The sequence below is a fragment of the Bubalus kerabau genome, chromosome 3 (genome assembly GCF_029407905.1).
Source record: "Bubalus kerabau isolate K-KA32 ecotype Philippines breed swamp buffalo chromosome 3, PCC_UOA_SB_1v2, whole genome shotgun sequence".
NCBI lineage: Eukaryota > Metazoa > Chordata > Mammalia > Artiodactyla > Bovidae > Bubalus > Bubalus kerabau.
Window position 1 is genome coordinate 49,438,914 of NC_073626.1, and position 18,544 is coordinate 49,457,457.

Sequence of the window (18,544 nt, forward strand, 5' to 3'; positions counted from 1 at the left end):
ACCTGCCTCTCTCACCTTCCTGTTTATGTTTTCTTGTCTCCTTACATCTCCTCCTTCCTCCGGTAGAGCTTCTCACCCTGTGAGTGTGTCTCTCTCTCTCTGGTTCTTTCAAACCCCCCTCTGGCCAGCCCTGCCTCTGAGCCCAGCCTTGGCGAGCTGGCCCTTCAGAAGCTCAACGAGACAAACACTGTCCAGAAAGTGCTACTGCCTGACTACATCCTCATTCTGGCTTTTCTACAAAAATGTTTTTTCTTAAAAAAATTTTAATATCATATTGAAAGGTTGTTGTTGAATCACGCAAAGACGCCGGGATTCTCAGCCTCTGGAGGAGACGAATTCAATCCAGGGCCAGAGACGAGGCTTGATCGCTCGGAGCTTTTGTGTAATAAAGTTTTATTAAAGTATAAAGGAGGGAAAGCTTCTGACATAGGCATCAGAAGGGGGCAGAAAGAGTACCCTCCTGCTGGTCTTCATCTGGATGGTATATAGTCACTAGCAGTCTGTTAATAAAAGAAAGGAATGTCTTAAAACTCAGAATGGCACCAGGCCCCTCACCCGTAAGATGCATTTTGGGATAATCTCGGCACCAAATGGTTCATCCTGGGCCATAAAATGATTAACTTGAATCTTGAAGAAGGGCAGATCACCATACAAATAGTTTCATTTACATAGATTAGGGGAACAATATCTGAATATAACATACTGGTTTGTCAAGTAGGTTCTGAGCCAAGAGGCAGAACTGACTTGAAAACAGAGTTTGGGGTAAATGCATAGTACATTAGCATAGCGTAAGATAAACATTTCCATAAGAGAAATGCATGGGTTATCTCTAGGTTTGAGAAGAATTAACTTCGGGTGAAACCAGGTGTCATTATGGCAACACAGTATTTGAAGAGAAACCTCCTTTTAAATTTGTATAGAGAAGGAAAAAATATCTCTAGTTTGTTTCCTCCTGCCTCTTAAGAGAGAGAAATATGTCTGACCACTTGCAGGCTATTTCCTCTGTTGGAGACCCCTGGCCTTCTTGCCTGTTACCCTCTCAATATGCAACACATAACACAAAAAATATGTAATCAAGCACATTATGAACTAACTTGCTGTGTACCCCTCTCTCCCACCAAGTATATTTTAAAAAAACATGGTTAGGTACGTTCAACATTGACACTATAAAATATTACCATATCCAGTATTTCTTCTTTCTTGAGAAATATAAAAGAAAATTTCAGCTTCAAGGAAAAGAACAGCACTTCTGGTTGAAGTTAACATCTCTTCGAGCTCATGGTGGCCTGGCTGTAAGTCAGGCACATCTGTCCAGAGCCCAGGGGCACAGACTCTTCTGTTAAAACTTAGCACTTTAGAAAAGGTCACTTGAATTATGACTACAGGAAACATTTAAACTCTGAATGAGACCAGCTCTTCCTAAAGACCCTGTATTTCAGGAATGAAGTATATAAAACCGTATAGTGCTGTGGTTGAGCATTTTCACATGGAGCAGCTGTTCCCCCACCCCCCACCAACAATGGTCAGCATCTGTTGCAGAGCCCCCCTCCCTCCCACCCCCATCTGTCCCCTGGACTCGCGCCGTGAGCTCACCCTCTCTACCTGCCCCCGGCACAGCAGGCAGGCTGTCCTGGGAAAAGTGCATGTTTGTGTCACACCTGTGCTCAGAGCGATGCTCCCGTTCCCCGCGGGAGAACCAAACTTCACTCAGTGCCCAGTTCAGTTCACTTCACTCCTCCCGGAGCTTGCTTAAACTCATGTCCATCGAGTCGGTGATGCCATCCAACCATCTCATCCTCTGTCTTCCCTTTCTCCTGCCTTCAATCCTTCCCCATCAGTGCCAGGACCTTTGCATTTCTTTTCATGTATCTCTTTAATGTAGATCATAATGGGAAACTAAAGTATATGTTTTTATTTGTTTTGTTTTGTTTTTTGAATAGTAATGATCCAGCCTGACCTTTACTGTGCTGTGTCAAGTCCATTCTCTACATCTGCATCTCTATTCCTGCCCTGCAGCTAGGTTCATCAGTACCATTTTTCTGGATCCTACATATGTGTTAATATACAGTATTTGTTTTTCTGACTTACTTGAAGGAGAGGGTGGGATGAATTGAGAGAGTAGCATTGACATATATACACTATTGTGTGTAAAATAGTTTAGTGGAAATTTGCTGTATCATGCAGGAAGCTCAGAGTGTGTTCCATGATGACCTAGAGGGGTGGGATTGGAGGTTCAAGAGGTAGGGGATACATGTATACATGGAACTGATAAATTAGAGCTGATTTCATGATTCATGAATAATTTATGTGTATGGCAGAATTATCAGCACATTATTATAAACCGATTATGCTCCGACTAAAATCTTTTTTAAATAAAAAATAAATTGCCAAAAAATAGAATAATAATGTTTCACATTTTCTATCTTAATTTAAAACACATAAGTTTTTTAAGGAAAAACTGTCTCAATGAAAATACGATCATTCAGCTGTAAGATTTTTCAAATTTTAATTCTTTCCACAGTTAAATGGCCTTGAGTAGATAGGCACCCCTAGGGCTTCCCAGGGTGCTAGTGGTAAAGAACCCACCTGCTAATGCAGGTTCAATCCCTGGGCTGGGCAGATCCCCTGGAGCAGGAAATGGCAACCTGCTCCAGTATTTCTTGCCTGGGAAATTCCATGGACAGAGGAGCTTGGCAGGCTACAGTCCACGGGACCCACAAACAGCCAGACATGACTGAGCACAGACAGACTCCCCTATTCTGGGAAGGTCTATTTCTTCATAATCCCTACCAGTAACCCCCAGTCACCTCAGGGCACCTTTCTCTCAGCTTTCCCTGCTGGCTCACTGACTGTCTCCCAGGCTAACAACAGACAGGTCAGTTGTTACCTGTCTCCTTCCCTCACTCTTCTTCTTGGGACACAGTTCATCCAGTGAAAAGCACTATGACCTCTTCCCCTACTGCACCTTTACAGATGTGCAGAAACCTTATTCACTCAAATGTGCTGCTGCATAGTCAGCGAAGTTGTTTAAGGATAGATGGGCAAATGATTTATTTATGAATTTGCAGGAAAACTTTCAATAAAAATTCTTCATAGGAAGATGAAATAAAAGAGGAAAAGTAAATGGTTTTCATTAAGGAAGAGCCTAGTCTCTGTAGTGGAGTAGGAATTGGGGTAGAAAGAGGATTGTTGTATGATTTTTTTTTTAATCTAAATTCAATTTTTTAATGGAACCTAAAATTTAAAGATACATTGTCTTTCCTTGCATTCTATGGTTTCTATGTCAATTTCTCATAATAACTTTTTATATGTGTACCTTACCCAACTACGTAATTTTACTATTATGTTTCTTGCTGCTGCTGCTGCTAAGTCGCTTCAGTCATGTCTGACTCTGTGCGACCCCATAGACGGCAGCCCACCAAGCTCCCCCGTCCCTGGGATTCTCCAGGCAAGAACACTGGAGTGGGTTGCCATTTCCTTCTTCAATGCATGAAAGGGAGAAGTGAAAGTGAAGTCGCTCAGTCCTGTCGAACTCTTTGCGACCCCATGGTCTGCAGCCTACCAGGCTCCTCTGTCCATGGGATTTTCCAGGCAAGAGTACTGGAGTGGGGTGCCATTGCCTTCTCCAATTATGCTTCTTACATATTATAAAAGTATTGTTTTATAGTATGTTTCCCAAACATATAGATTCTATTATTATATATAATGTTACATATTTATTTTGCAAGATATTTAAATATACCATATTTTTATATATATATATATATATATATATATATATAAAAACAAGAAGTGTGTATACATAGAATAGGATGTTAGATTCACTGTTTTGTTTTTACATAAAGGGAATTTATTCCATACCACACAGTTGAGGTTTTTATCTGTTTCTGTGAATTTATTTTCTCCCAGGTAATTTATGGCATCATTTAAACTTAAGTTTATATTTAAAGTCCTTCTCCAAGATTGTAATTTGCAGACATTCACACCTTGGTATCACTGATGTTTGCCAGTTCTCAACTGCAAGTTCATCTCTGCACAGTTGACTTATCTATGTGTAAAAAAATTGGCAAATATGAGCTCAGAATGTTTGAATTACTTTAAAAACTTTGTGACTTTCTTCACTTTAAAGATTTACAGTCATTCATTTTAAATTGACGTGTTTTTCATTTTGCTCTAATAATTCAAGAAAAGCGGACAGGTCACATGGGTAGACAGGCAGGATCCTGGGTGCTGTGATTGGTTGGCATTTACACAGTTTTTTCATGTAGGATTTAGTAAAAGGTGACCTGAAATTTAGAAATGTAATCTGTAAGACAGTCAGAGAAAACGTTCTTTTAATTACACCCCTGTCAGTATAATGTGCTGCTTATTCTGTACTGTAATTTTTTTTGTATCTGTTAAAAGATGTAAGCTATATTCAGTAAGGAGGACAGCAAGAATTTGAGACTTCACTTACATTTCTTTTTCTGATAGGAAGTTCATGCTTTTGAAAAAGGATAGAAATTAACATTTCTCCAGAATTATTTTTTTCCTTCATTCGAGGCTATTTCTTACTTCCAGCATTGTACTGTGTTTTATGAACAGGCCACATATATATTTTATTTGTCAGGGGAAGTGATGAAAATTTACAAATTTCAGCTGGCATTGCACTCTGCTGATAAGGATGGGAGTTTATGTGGCTCTGAAGAGGTTACATGAAGTGGAATTGGGAAGCAAATTGTATTTGGGATGATGTTCCTAATAGGTGTTCAGAATAGACTATTTACTCTCACATTTTGCTGAGCTTTACTAGAAATAACTTCATTTCAAAAAGGACAAATCTGATTGAAGGCAAAAACATTCCCTCTCCACAGATACTCATCCAAAGACTTTACATTAGATTTTCCTGATGGGCACACAGCTGTATTTTATAATATTTTTGTACAAAGTGGTAATGTGGAAAATAAAAATCTAAATAGTAAACTTGATTGCTTCATGCACCAACCATTTAAGTTACTAGATTTATATTTACAATTTTGGAAGATGTGTTGCAATATGATATTCTGAGAATAACTGTCAAAATCATAATGCTGGGATTTCTTTTCATCTTGTTGTCAAGGTAAAGTTATTGAAATTCACAGTCAGTAGGTCAGAAAGATCACTTCTTATCTCTTATCATCAGTGGTTTAATGCCAACCTAAACAGCTACTGTATAATTTCAAAAGTATCACAGTGCCCAGGCTGCAGGGATACAACGTGCCACATGATTTAATGTATTTCCTGTCTGGAATGAAGATTATGAAAAGGCCAGCAAGCAGGAGCTACAGTGGTTTAGAAGAAAATTAATTTCTAATTTTTCTTTCTCTTTTTTCCCTTCATTTTTAGATTTTGGATTTAGTAAAAGGGACACATTACCAGGTAGCCTGTCAGAAGTTCTTTGAGATGACACATAATGTAAGTAAATTTTTAAACTTTATAACCTTATCCTTTGTCTTCTGTTAGTGTTTGATTCAGGATTCTTTGCTGCAGCAGTAGAAACCACTCCAGATGTTTTCAGGGGAAAGGGATTTATTACACAACATGAGGTTGCTTATAAAATTTATAGAAGGGGCAGGGAATTAAGCTTGGATGCTGGAGAACCAGCAATAGTGTAACTAAGAAAAACTATATTCTGAGAAAATCTTACTTTGCTATGGCTACCACCTACCACTCCACTTCTATGGATGAGACCAAGGGTTGGCAGATTTTCTGTAAAGGGCCAGGTCATGACAGGTCCACGTGCCCTTTGTCACAGCTGCTCCTCTCTGCTGTTGTCATGCAGGAGCAGCCTAGACATTGTGGGAAGGAGCAGGCTTGTGTCTGTCCCGGGAGAACTTTCTTTATAGGAGTACAGGGTGGGCTGGACTGGGCCCTCAGGCCTTAGGTACCCAATCCTTAGAGTAGGTGTGGAATGCTGACTGCTGTTGTCCAGAAGAACCAAAGGCTTTTGCCATCTTCCTTGTAGAAAATTGAACACTTTTACTTGTGGCTGCTCCCTCATGTTACTCTAGTCTGTTTCTTAGTCTCATGTTTATCTGCATGGCAGATCCTAGGTTATGCAGTGGACCCCCAAGCTGCAAGGGAGTCAGGGAACTGTGTTTGGTTGTTTTCTTGCCAGACTCCTGTACAAAAGGCCTGCTAGTAGGTTCTGAGAGGTGTAATGCTTAGGTCACAAACTCAGAGGTCTGCAGGGGTCAGGCAGACAACCCAGACAAGTGAAATTGCCTGAGATGATCACCACTGAATTAGTCATACTGCTAGAGTTGTGAACATTGACAAGTTTTGCGGCTGTGTGCAGGCTGACAGCGTGTCTGCAGGTCAACTTAGCTCACAGACCCTCGTTTGCAGTCACTGGTCCTGATCATGGCTTTCTAACATGGGACAGAAAGCTAAGAATGGACCTGGGCCATGCACCCTTGAAACATTTTTTCTCTAAGTACATATTGCGCATTTTTGGAGCCTAGTGTTTTATCAGGTTTCAGAAGGATCCATGATCCTCCCAAAAAAGATGCTACATGTATGGAATTCATCATCAGCTACCATGGTACTTTAAGTTTTATAATCAGTTTTATGTTTTCTGGTTTTCATGAAATCATTTTTCTTTTGTGGTTATCTAATTGCAGAATTTCTTACATTAAATTTTATAGGACAAATATATCTTATAACATCACTGATAATAATGAAAATAATAATAATATTGAATAATATCAGCCAGCACCTACAAAACCCTTCACGTATGCTAGGTCCAGGATGCTCTGGGCATATTGGTCCTTTGGTTCACACCGCAGACTAGAGTAAGCCCGATCCGCATCCCCATCATGTCAGAGCTTAGAGAGTCTGAGGGCTTAAGGCCCTAAGGGGTGAAGCTTGGATTTGAACAGGCTGTCAAAGCCCTCACCTGGAGCTCTTGAACCAATCCTGACTACTGTTCTGGAGCACCTGAAACTGTGTTTGTAATAACAACTGTGGAGGCCATTAGTATTTTCCTGTCTAGATTCACAATCCAGCCTTCACAGTTTACTTTAAAAAATAAGCGGGCCTAGTAATTCAACACGATTCGCCTGCAGGACCACCGCTGGTTAATAGGAGGTCTGGAAACAGAATTCTGGAGACAGAATCCTGGTCTGCTCTGGGCCGTGGGTCCAGTCCTCTTACTCTTACACCTAACCGTTGAAAATAGTGATTTTATTGGAAAACATAAAAATTTTATTTTTACAAAGTTGAAAGGACTAAATGTCAATATAGTAGTGAACAACAAATTGTCATCAGTTTTATTAAAATAGGAATCTCAACAGATGAGCCACATGTTTGGTATTTTCAGCATCAGCCTGGCACAACTCTTTCCCCTATAGACTATATTCTTTAATTTGCTTGCTCAACTTGAAAATTTTAATTTAATTTAATTCTTAATTATTTGTGGACCTTTTTAAGTAAGAGGCCTTATAACTTTGACAAATTAAGGTCAACGTATGTAACCTCTTTTTTTTAAGAAGATACGAAAATTATATTTAACACTGAGTCTGTGACATTGCTAAAAAGTAAGATGTGTTTATTTCTCAGATCGGCTTTTGTAGCATCTCTCCTATTGATTATTCCTATAAGAGTATTACTACTATTGTCAGTGTTTAAAACTTGCCTTAGATTAATGAAGAGACTAAAAAGACACATGTCTAAATCCTCCCACATATAGAAAATCTACTTTAAACCACATATAAATCAATGGAATAAAAAGGCTGTTTGTATTCACTAAATGTCTCCCTATAGATTTTTTGTTCTGAATCTCTCTCTTCACTTACTATTTTTTCTAATTTAATTTAAAAACAAAATCGATTTTTATTGTCATGTTGCTATCATTCTGCCTGTTCTCCCCAAAAAAACCTGTGATTATTTTTTTGAGCCCTGTGTGATCCAGCTCACTTTAATGAAAGTTTTGAAAATGAACCAGTTAGCTGATAACATGTACAGCAGTGCTGTGATGGTTCCATATGGCTTTTTTTGGTAAGACCAGCTGCCTCATTATAAGCTGTCATTGAAAACCTCTTGATTAAAACCCAAACATCCCATAGGTAAAACAGTATTGCTTTCATTCCTTCAGAATCCACATTTGCTACAGCAGATACCTTTGTTGCTGTGAAGGTCATCGTGTGCAAAACGTGCTGATTCAAAGCAGATGTTAGAGAGAGATTCACTTAGTAGATATCAAAGGCGGGCCTGCTTGAAATCTGTTTTCTTCAATATTTTTAGAGAGCAATATTTTATATTGTAGTGATTTTTTTAAAATTTTGTCATACTCTGTTTGTAAATGAAAACACTAGGCCTTCGTGTAGATTAAACTCTGGATTTTAATTGAAAATTGTTTATTTAGAAATAGGTCTCTTTAGGTACTGAGTCATTTTGGATACTTATTTCCAAACAGCTTAGCATAATTCCTTTTCACTGTAAGAGATCTCTACACAAATCTTATTAAAATCTATCACACATTTTCCTACAGTCTTAAATAGGGTATACCAAGTACACTTAAGCTTTTAATCCTCACTCAAGATCACTTTGGGGATCAGTCAGAACCCTGGGCCAGGAGCACCACTGTCTCTTGTGTGGGTCACTCATTGCAGCAGCTTCCTGACTCCTTCCCCAGCAGCTGCACACTTATCTGCCCAGTTTCTTCTCCTCCACACGGCTGCCAGGTCGCTTGTAAAACAGAGAAATCTGACCATTTCAGTAACGTGCTTTTTAAAAACATTGAAAAAGCCTTCCCCATCCCTCTTAAGAGGAAACTCAAAATTTATGATGTAGCCTATAAAGGTCTCCATCCCACCTTTTTTTTCTGCTCCATCTTTTGTTAGATCTTTGCTTTGGGACTTCCGAGATCATAGGACAGAGTGAAGATGCGTCACAGGATTTCCCTCTCTCAATACTTAACAGAAAGTAGAAAACATAATAATAATAAAAAAATTATTAACCACAAAGAAAACTATCACCAGTAGCAACCAAACAAGAAAAAAGGCAAGGAGAGAAACATTCACAGCAAACCAAATTGTGAAAATTCTCACTTAGTATTTCCAAATATAGAATGAAGCAAACTGAATCTCACCCCCCTTTTGTTTTTTAGTGAGGAGTAAAGGTAATAATGGGTCTTTGCAGGAGGCACAGGTTCTATTCCTGGGTTGGGAAGATTCCCTGCAGTAGGAAATGGCAACCTGCTTCAGTATTCTTGCCTGGAGAATTCCATGGACAGAGGAGCCTGGCGGGCTATAGTTTATGGGGCTGCAGAGTCAGACATGACCTGAGTGCCACCACCACACAAAGGAAGTAACTGCTAACTTCTAAGCATTAAGTGAAGTGGGAGATTTTGATGTGGATAAATCTCTTACTCTATTCTTTTTACTAATTGGATTTAAAGTAAAATCTGTTTTCATTCTATTTGGTTTATGCTTCTCCCCTTCCTCCCTAAAACTTCCTAGTTTTATGTTCCTGAACAGGATGAAAGATAACTTCCTTCAGCCAAAAATAAAAGGGAAAGAAAGAAAAATTTCAAAAGAAATACCACATCTTAGAAGAAATATAGTCCAGTAAACAGAAGGAAACTCTTCATAAGTTCATCATGCTATCAGGCATCTTAAAAGATGTTTGGTAAAATTAGCTTATTTAACAAAATGAGTTAAGAAAGGGCGATTGCAGACCTAAGAGAGAAAGTTGGGAAACATGACATCACACAGAACCTAGGTTACAGCCCTCATTTCAATACCCTTGGCATTATTTAGTTGGTTAATAAAAATATTAATTAAAATGGATTACATTTCAAATGTAACCTAACATTACATTTTGGGCTTCCTTGGTGGCTCAAATGGTAAAGAATCTGCCTGCATGCAAGTGACCTGGGTTCGATCCCTGGGTCAGGAATATCCCCTGGAGAAGGGAATGGCTACCCACTAGTATTCTTGCCTGAAGAATTCCACGGACAGAGGAGCCTGGCGGGCTACAGTCCATGGAGTCTCAAAGTGTTGGACACAGCTAAGCAACTAACACAAACAAAATATTACATTTTAAACTTAAAACATTTGAGTGTCATTTATTTGCTAATTTTCTGATATAAAGGCAAAGTCTTTTGTTTGAGTATAGTTTAGGGATGGGAATTTGATTTCATTTTTTTCCGAAAACCATACACACAATACACCACCACTGATTTCCAATTTATGTTTCTTTAAAGTGGAAAAAGAACTTAATGATAATACAAAGCAGTATGTCTTTTTGAGAATTCAGGTTGTTTTATTTTTAACTAACTTGCCTTTCTTGAATCTTTCCAAAGCATTTAATGTAGATTTCATAGACCCAACAACTCTTTTTATCCTCATATTTCCTTGGTTTTCCTCGTAGCAGCCCTGTGACATAACTATTATTACCCCCATTTCAGGGGAGAAGAAACTGATGCTTAATATAAAGTGAAAAGTGAAAGTGAAGTCATTCAGTCGTGTCAGACTCTATGCGACTCCATAGACTGTAGCCTACCAGGCTCCTCTGTCCTTGGGATTTTCCAGGCAAGGGTACTGGAGTGGGTTGCCATTTCCTTCTCCAGGACATCTTCCCAACCCAGGGATTGAACCTCGGTCTCCCACATTGCAGGCAGATGCTTTACCATCTGAGCCTTCATCTAGTGACTGAGCCACTAGAGAAGCCTGGTGTATAAAATATAAAGATGACCACATTTCATTTTGTCCATGTTGAAATCTAATCATTCAGTTTACTCCACAGATATCTGTGATAGATATTTTGACAGTTTTAACAACTTGAAACAAGGTGTAGAAAATATGTAATTAATGATCACAAAAGGTACTAGCTTGTTTTTGCATAAAGTGACCCAACTGTGCTTTTTATAATTCTTATAGACAGTTTTATCTCTAAAATAATATTTATAATGCTGTGATTGTAAGTTTGACTTTGCATAAAACCCCTTAAAATAGGTTTCAGAGTAACTAAGTGACCTAAAGGCCTGAATTCTAATTCAGGCACAACTGGTTATTAGAGCTGTGACTGTGTCATTTGGGTCTCACTTTCTTAGTCTGTACTTGGAGGAGATTCAATTTAAAGGATTCCTTACATCTTTCCAATCTCTAGAATTCTTTATTTATAAAAGCAAAGCCTACTGGTTGAAAATGTGCTGGGAAATGAACTTACTTTTCATGAAACACTTTGTAAAATGCAAACTTTATATTGAATCTCCCAGTTTTTAATGAATTGAGTGAAAAACAATATAATAAAGAAGTTCACAAAATGACTCCATTGTTAAAAAAAATTATAGATAAAACATTCAGTAAATATTTTGAAACTAAGCAGGAAAGGAGCAGATAAAAAATTATTCTTAGTGATCTGGGTAATAACTCGTAAGTCAGTGTGTCCACTATCAATCTGCTATACACTGAATTATTATAAAATTATTGGTCCGACATGTATCAACAATGACTACAGAGAATCAGAGAACCCTGGGATTCTCAAGTAAGTTTTACCAGGAAAGATGTTCTTTCTGTTTATTGGTCTACTTTTTAAGGTTCATCCTGAACTGTAATGGTAACTTAACCCCCTGCTAATCCATTTTAATCCACCATAAGATTGCACATATCTTTAATCACATCACTTCCCTTCTTATGAAATGTTAGTGACCACTAAAAATTTTGACCCTATGCAGCTGGGTCTGGGTTGCTGACACGGCTGTCGGATGTCTCTGTGCCCTGGCCGCAGCCTCACCCAGCCTCGTGTCCTGTCGCCCCTTTCTGTGCCTTGCACACCAGCCCACCCGTTCCTCCTGCTTTTCCAGGCAGCCCTCTGTCCCCTGCTCCTGGGGACCCACTGCTTGTAGGCCCTCACCCTCATTGTCCCAGCTGTTACTTTCTCATCCTTCTAGACTCAGCTCATTAGGAAGATCCTCCTCCTTTCTTTTCTTGTTTTTTAAACAAATATTGACTGACAAGATGCCAAGCATTTTGCTCTGACGTGCCTTTGAGCATCTGAGGTGTCAGGTAGGAGGTGGGTGGGGAAGCAGGGGTCTGGGCTGGAAGTACCCCTCACTGCTCGTTACTGTTGGGGGTGGCTGGAGCTCCCTGTGAGTGAGATCGTGTGAGTGGTGGTTGAGATTTTGAAGGAGAATCTGTGTTTCAGATGTTGAGTAGGTTCTGAATGAGGTCCGGATGGTTCTTCACACCCCCTTTATTTGTACTTTTGTTATGTATGTATTATTGTGACACACATCTGCTTCTTGTGCAGGTGGATGATTGTGGCTTTTCTTTGAGTCATCCAAACCAGTTCTTTTTTGAGAGCCAGCGGATCCTCAGTGGAGGTAAAGACATCAAGAAGGATTCTGTCCAACCTGAAACGCCCCAACCCAGACAGAGTGTCCAGAGAAGCAAGGATTTGTCCTCCACTTTGGACTCACTCAGCTCCGCTCTGGACATGGATCTGGAGGAACTGGAGGAGTTGCTTCAGTGAATGGTTCCTGGGCAGTTGGTAGCCCAACTTCTTCACTGGCTTTTATTTCCAACTTTGCTATTTTGCCTTTTTCTTTTTCGTCACCTTCTCCCTCTGCCCTACCTCCTTCATCCATCCACATGTGCATGCTTCTCAGGAAGGCAGGCTTGCAGGTAAAAACAAAGACCTCCAGTGTATTTTGCTTTGTCAAAAGAGAAGAGGAAGTATTTCTTTTGAAATATAACACTTGAATGATGTGACCTAAGTCCTATTTTAGGAGAGAAAGCAGCATTCTGGACTGGTTACTGTCGCCTAGAAACAATACAACTGAGAACAGCTTTTAGTTTAACACTTATCACTGTAATGTTGACCCAGACCTTTTCTGGACCATCTTTGTTAATAAATATCAAAATGTATATAATTGTATGTCTGCATATAATTGTGAGACTCATATTATGCCTTTGCCTCAGGTTTTAATGTGGTATTCTGGAATATTCAACATATTGCCAAATTTTAAACTTTTTCTGCTTCCTTTTTCTCTTGAGTTGGCCATTTGAAGTTATTCTGCATTAGCTAGAGAATTTTTGCCCCTTTGAATGGGAGCAAACTCAGTTGAAGTGAGTTGTGACTCAGGAATTAAGAGAAACTGAATGTGTACAGTCACTCATACTGTTATAAGGAATAGAAGGGTTTTATTATATAAAACCATAGTATTCCTTTTCCGCTGCCACTTCCACTCTCTTGGGGGGACAGCCATCACTAAGGTGAGAAGGTTCTAAGTAAAGACTGAGGTGTTTCTTCATCCCCCCTCCAGGTTCCACAACTCACTGGTTGCTGTGAACTGCCAGGTAGGTTTGGTAAATTCATTGACTTCGGTGGTGACTAAGCTCGTATTTTTAGTAATGCCTGTTTCGGAGCCAGCAGGAGAGTTGGTTGTGAAAGGTCATGGGTGTGCCCCGAACTAGTGCCTTGCTCCCTGCCTGTCTTTGGTGATGCACCGTGTGCCTGCGGGTGGTGCCCTGATCTGAGGTATTTCCTCCCTGTGGGCACTGCTCACTTGCTAGAGCATTTACACTCAGAGAAATGTGACCCTCACTCACCGACTCCCTTGGATGCCATTCTACACAAGTCTCTTTTCCTGGGGAAGAGAGCCCTTGCCCTTTATCCCTTTTTTAAAAGTTATTATTATTGTAGTATAGTTGATTTTCTGTGTTGTGTTAGTTTCACATGTACAGCAAAGTGAGTCAGTTACACACATACATATATGCACTCTTTTTGTCCTTTATCCTCTTTAATCACATGAGACACTGCACTGTCTGTCTTAAACAGGATCAGAGCATCAGAACCTAAAAATGTCAGCTGATCAGGTTTTTATCTTAGGCTGCTGAGCAAAAATTTCTTGGAATATTTAGTGACATATAAAGGAAGTCAGTCCTGAATACTCATTAGAAGGACTGATGTTGAAGCTGAAACTCCAATACTTTGGCCACCTGATGTGAAGAACTGACTCATTGGAAATGACCCTGGTGCTGGGAAAGATTGAAGGCGGGAGGAGAAGGGGACAACAGAGGATGAGATGGTTGGATGGCATCGCTGACTCAATGGACATGAGTTTGAGTAAGCACCAGGATTTTGTGATGGACAGGGAGGCCTGGCATGCTGCAGTCCATGGGGTCGCCAAGAGACGGACATGACTGAGCGACTGAACTGAATTAAACTGATAACTAAAGAAGATACATCTGAATCTTTGCTTGTCTTTGTGACTTATTATTACCTAGTTCAGAAAATAGTGTTATTCCACTACAAATTACCTTTATAAATCTCTCCCTTCTGAAACCATCTGCTATTCTTTGTATTATGTATAGTTCTCAGCAGAAATCTGATGACTGCCAACCACTTCATCCCTAAACTGCAAAACTTTTTTTTTTTTTTTTTTAATGTTAAGGACGAGTACTGTTTTAACCCCAAAGTCAAGTTAGTGATGGAAAGCCAAGCACAGAAAAGCAGGTCTCTATTGTATTACAAGAAGGGAAATCGAGCCGCAGCCTCGTGCTGTAGCTCAGCGAGAGCCTCAGGACAGGGCATTTCGTACTTGGCACGATTTGCAAGGCTTTCTTTCCTGCCATGTGTTCTGTTCTCCTGAAGCCTGAGCGCCCAGCATGGAGCCCTTGACAGCAAGCACCTGTGTCTGAGGGCACTGTCTTACCCAGCAGCCTCAGGAGTTTGACTGTTTTATGTGTGTCTAGTCAAACTCCAAAATAACACTTGTTTAAATATTAGTTGTTTTCCCAGTTTCATTTATTTGTAATAAGGCTTGGTCTCCTGTTATGTATTATACAGAAGAATATATAAATATTTTGTGAATCGTGTAGATTAGAGGATGGGGTTAGAGGTTTATATAAGAAGATAGACTTTAATGCCTTTCTGGTGCTTTATGGAGTTGGGAAAAGCAATTTATTTTTCATGCTTCACAGGTCTTGACAATTTTGATTTGTTTTCTTTGAAAGACCTGTGTGAATCAGATGATGTAGGAAGAACTCAAAAGAAAAATCAAAAGCCAGCAACCTCTTTTCAAAACAGCAGCCAATGAAGAAGAACATGAGCCTTCCAGGTCTTTTAACATCCGTCTTTTATTACCTCTTCAAGAAGGAAAGGCTGTACAGTGATCAGAGACAAAAGAAGAGACAGGAGAAGCCGAGCCCAGGTTGGAAATTTGCAGCTGGTGGGAGCACCAATGTTGTTTGTGGAGATACTGTCCCATTTCTTTCATTTTATTTCTCACTCCATCCAGATAGTCTAAAACCCTTGATTGCAATGTGCGTAAAAGAATACTAGGAAGGTTTAAGTAAACTTTTCATATATAGTCGCTTATAATATTATAGTCGTGAAAGTAAACAGTTACAGATTTTGAAAGGGAGGGAGCAGAACAGAGCAATGAAAAGGAAGGATCTTTAAATCATATGGCCTTGTAAGCTGAGGGATTTCTCTCTGTAAAAGCACGGCAGTGTCCTGCTTGTTACACTTTGCTCCCTGACTGATACTCAGGGTCTTTGCAAACAAACTCTTGCAATTCTTTGCACAGAAAAAAAGAAAACTTCTGGGATTTAAGCTTGAAAGGCAAAATGAGACAACTCTAAAATTCTGGTTTAGTTAGAGTCTACTGTTTGCAGATTTAATCAAGGTCTTCCACAGACATCAGCTTGACATTAAATTTAAGTGCCCATTAAAGTGAGAGCTGACAGCCATTCTGAATGTGAGGCTCAGTCTGAGGATATCTTTACAGCTTGAAGGGAAGAAATTTGAGAATCTCAAACCACTGTGGTAATTAGTTAGATCCATTTGGCAGAGGAGGATGAGAGAAGGCTGGAGGAGGGGCTGTGGAAATGGGCAGGCAGAGCCCTGCTACAGGGGAGACGCGGCTTCCCCCTGACGGGGGTGGATGGGGGGGCCTGATGTGTCTCATCTCCCTTTTATACACAGGCAGGATCACTGCGTGTGAGCCATGTGTTTTGAACAAGTGCACAGGTTTGACTGTCAGGCTTTCGAATGCATGGCACTGCCTAGGAGTGGGCTTCCGAAGACAATCTTGGCCCAGAGTTAGTGTTTCTTGTGAGAAACAAGGGTACCTAACTCACATTCAAGTATCACTTATTTACCTAGAGCATCTGCCTCCTTTTCAATATTGAGCTCCTTTTTGACAGGTGGCTGTTGTCCTGGTCTGAGGCTTTTCACTGTAATCGGCATTACAAGAAATGAGTGCTGTGAGTCTATGGAATCTTGTCACCTGCAGGAAATTACCTTCCCACTTCATTTGACCTTCCTGCCAAAAGTGATGCAGTTTCCTGTTACTGGATTTGCTTCTATCCCATAAGCTCCTTTTGTCCATTGCCTCGTGGCATTTTATTTTCTCCAAGAATTATCACTGTAGAACCTTATCAAAAGTTAAAGAATATGTCTGTACAGAGAGCTTCTGTATTTCCCCTGAGTCTTCCGCTGCAGGTCTATTTTTAAACATTGATGACAAGGTAGTGAAACAACATTGCTAATAAACGTAGGATGGAGTTTTCAGTTTAGCCCTGTAGTTTCTAGGTATTCATTCCCTGTAATGGAACTATGAGGATTTTTGAGGGGTTTTGGTTTTTTGGATTTTTTTTTCTTAGTTAATAGTTAATTTACAATACTGCATTAGTTTCAAGTGTTACAGCTCAGTGATTCAGTTTTATATTTATGTGTGTATATATATTTTTTTATTTCAGATTCTTTTCCATTATAGATTATTACAAGAAACAGTATGTTAATAGTTCCCACCATTGTACGGTAGTAGGTACTTGTTGTTTACCTATTTTATGTATAGTGGTGTTGAATTTTTGTGCTGAAGCATAGAGAGAAAATTAAGTCAGCAAATAATGCATTTAAGAATCTGTGGGGACTCCAATCAGGATAGTGGAGTAGAAGGATATGGAACTCACTCCCTCCCGCAAATACATCCGAAATACATCTACAGGGGTTCTCTGCTGGCTCTTTGTTAAGGAATCCGCGTGCCAGTGCAGCAGATGAGGGCTTCCCTGGTAGCTCAGTTGGTAAAGAATATGCCTGCAATGTGGGAGACCTGGGTTCCATCCCTGGGTTGGGAAGCTCCCCTGGAGGAGGGCAGGGCAACCCGCTCCAGTATTCTTGCCTGGAGAATCCCCATGGACAGAGGAGCCTGGTGGGCTACAGTCCATGAGATTGCAGAGTCAGACATGACTGAGTGACTAAGCATGTACATATGGTGCACGAGATGCAGGTTTGATCCCTGGTCTGGGAAGATCCCACATGCTGATGTTAAGCCTGTGTGCCACAACTATTGAACCTGTGCTCTAGAGCCAGAGAACACAGCTACTGAGCCCACATGCTACAACTGCTAAAGTCCACACACCTAGAGTCTCTGCTCTGCAAGAAGAGAAGTCACGTCAGTGAGAAGCCCATGCACTATAACTAGAGTAGTACCCACTCACTGCAACTAGAGAAAAGCCCGCACAGCATTGAAGACCCAGCACAACCAAATACATCTGCAAATGGAACAACTCTCATAGAACACCTAAACACCAGCAGAAGATCTCAAACACTTGAAAGAACAAGAAAGATCATGCAACTAGGTAGGCCAAAAGGACATAAAAACAGGAGGAAGCAGGATGGGATCTGTGCCCCTGGGAGGGAATTGAGAAAGGAAATGTATCTGGGGAAACACCTTTGCCAGTGAGGTCAGCCAGGACAGAAAAGGGAGCTCCAGAGGCTCAGAGGAGAAGGCAGCAGCCAGTTTGTGGTAAGCAGACAACAGAGACCTGCATAGACAGTCCCTGCCACTGCCTTGCACACCCACCCCAACCTGAGGGGTGCATCTGCTGCTATGGGCCAGGGCTGGGTGCTGGAATTGGAGTTTAGAGGACAATCCCAGGGAAAGAACTGCAGTTAGCTGTGTGGGGACCGCCTGAAGTGGCTGCAATGTGTGGCTGCAACCAGGGGTGTAGGTGGAAGAAGCCTGGGCCACCGTAGAAACAAAGCCCCATCCTCCATTGTCCAGTGGTGTGAGGGGAGGGGAGAGGCGGGCTGCCATAATGGCCTCTTCCACACGCCAGCGCTCACCGCCATAGGCTCTGGGAGTGCACACCCAGCTGCGGTCTCGGTGGGCTCCTGCACAAGCCACCACCTCAGGGGGCTCTAGGAACAGGTGCCAGCAGAGTGCCCCCACATGGAGGTGGGGCTGAAATCACAGAGAAGCCCCAGGGGCTGCACAACTTAGGAAACAGGACTGAAATCCCCCCAAGGCGGTGCACGTCATGGATTCACAGCTCCACCAGCTTTGTAAATTCAGCACCTGGAGGAGGTCCAAACAATGGATGCTACTGCTGCTGGGACGGGTCTGGTTTAGCAGTGTGGGCTTTATGGGCACGTGCAAGTGGGGCTTGGGTTGGGCTAGGGTCCAAGCTGCTGGTAGCTCCCACAGTGGATCGTGTGCATGAGTCCTGCAGTCCTGGAACCTGACTCCGGTGGGTCTGTGCTGATGGCCCTGTGAAAACAATGCCTGAGG

At 40.9% G+C, this 18,544-nt stretch overlaps 1 protein-coding gene across 1 annotated transcript in view; it reads left to right on the top strand.

The window, feature by feature from the left end:
- Positions 1-12,895, top strand: part of PRIM2 (DNA primase subunit 2) — a 331,127-nt gene extending 318,232 nt beyond the window's left edge. Inside the window, exons 13-14 of the mRNA XM_055571816.1 lie at positions 5,365-5,433; positions 12,274-12,895. Of these exons, the coding sequence (XP_055427791.1) occupies positions 5,365-5,433; positions 12,274-12,495 (291 nt within the window). The 3' untranslated portion in view covers positions 12,496-12,895. The remainder of the gene's footprint in view (positions 1-5,364; positions 5,434-12,273) is intronic.
- Positions 12,896-18,544: the final 5,649 nt, after the last annotated feature.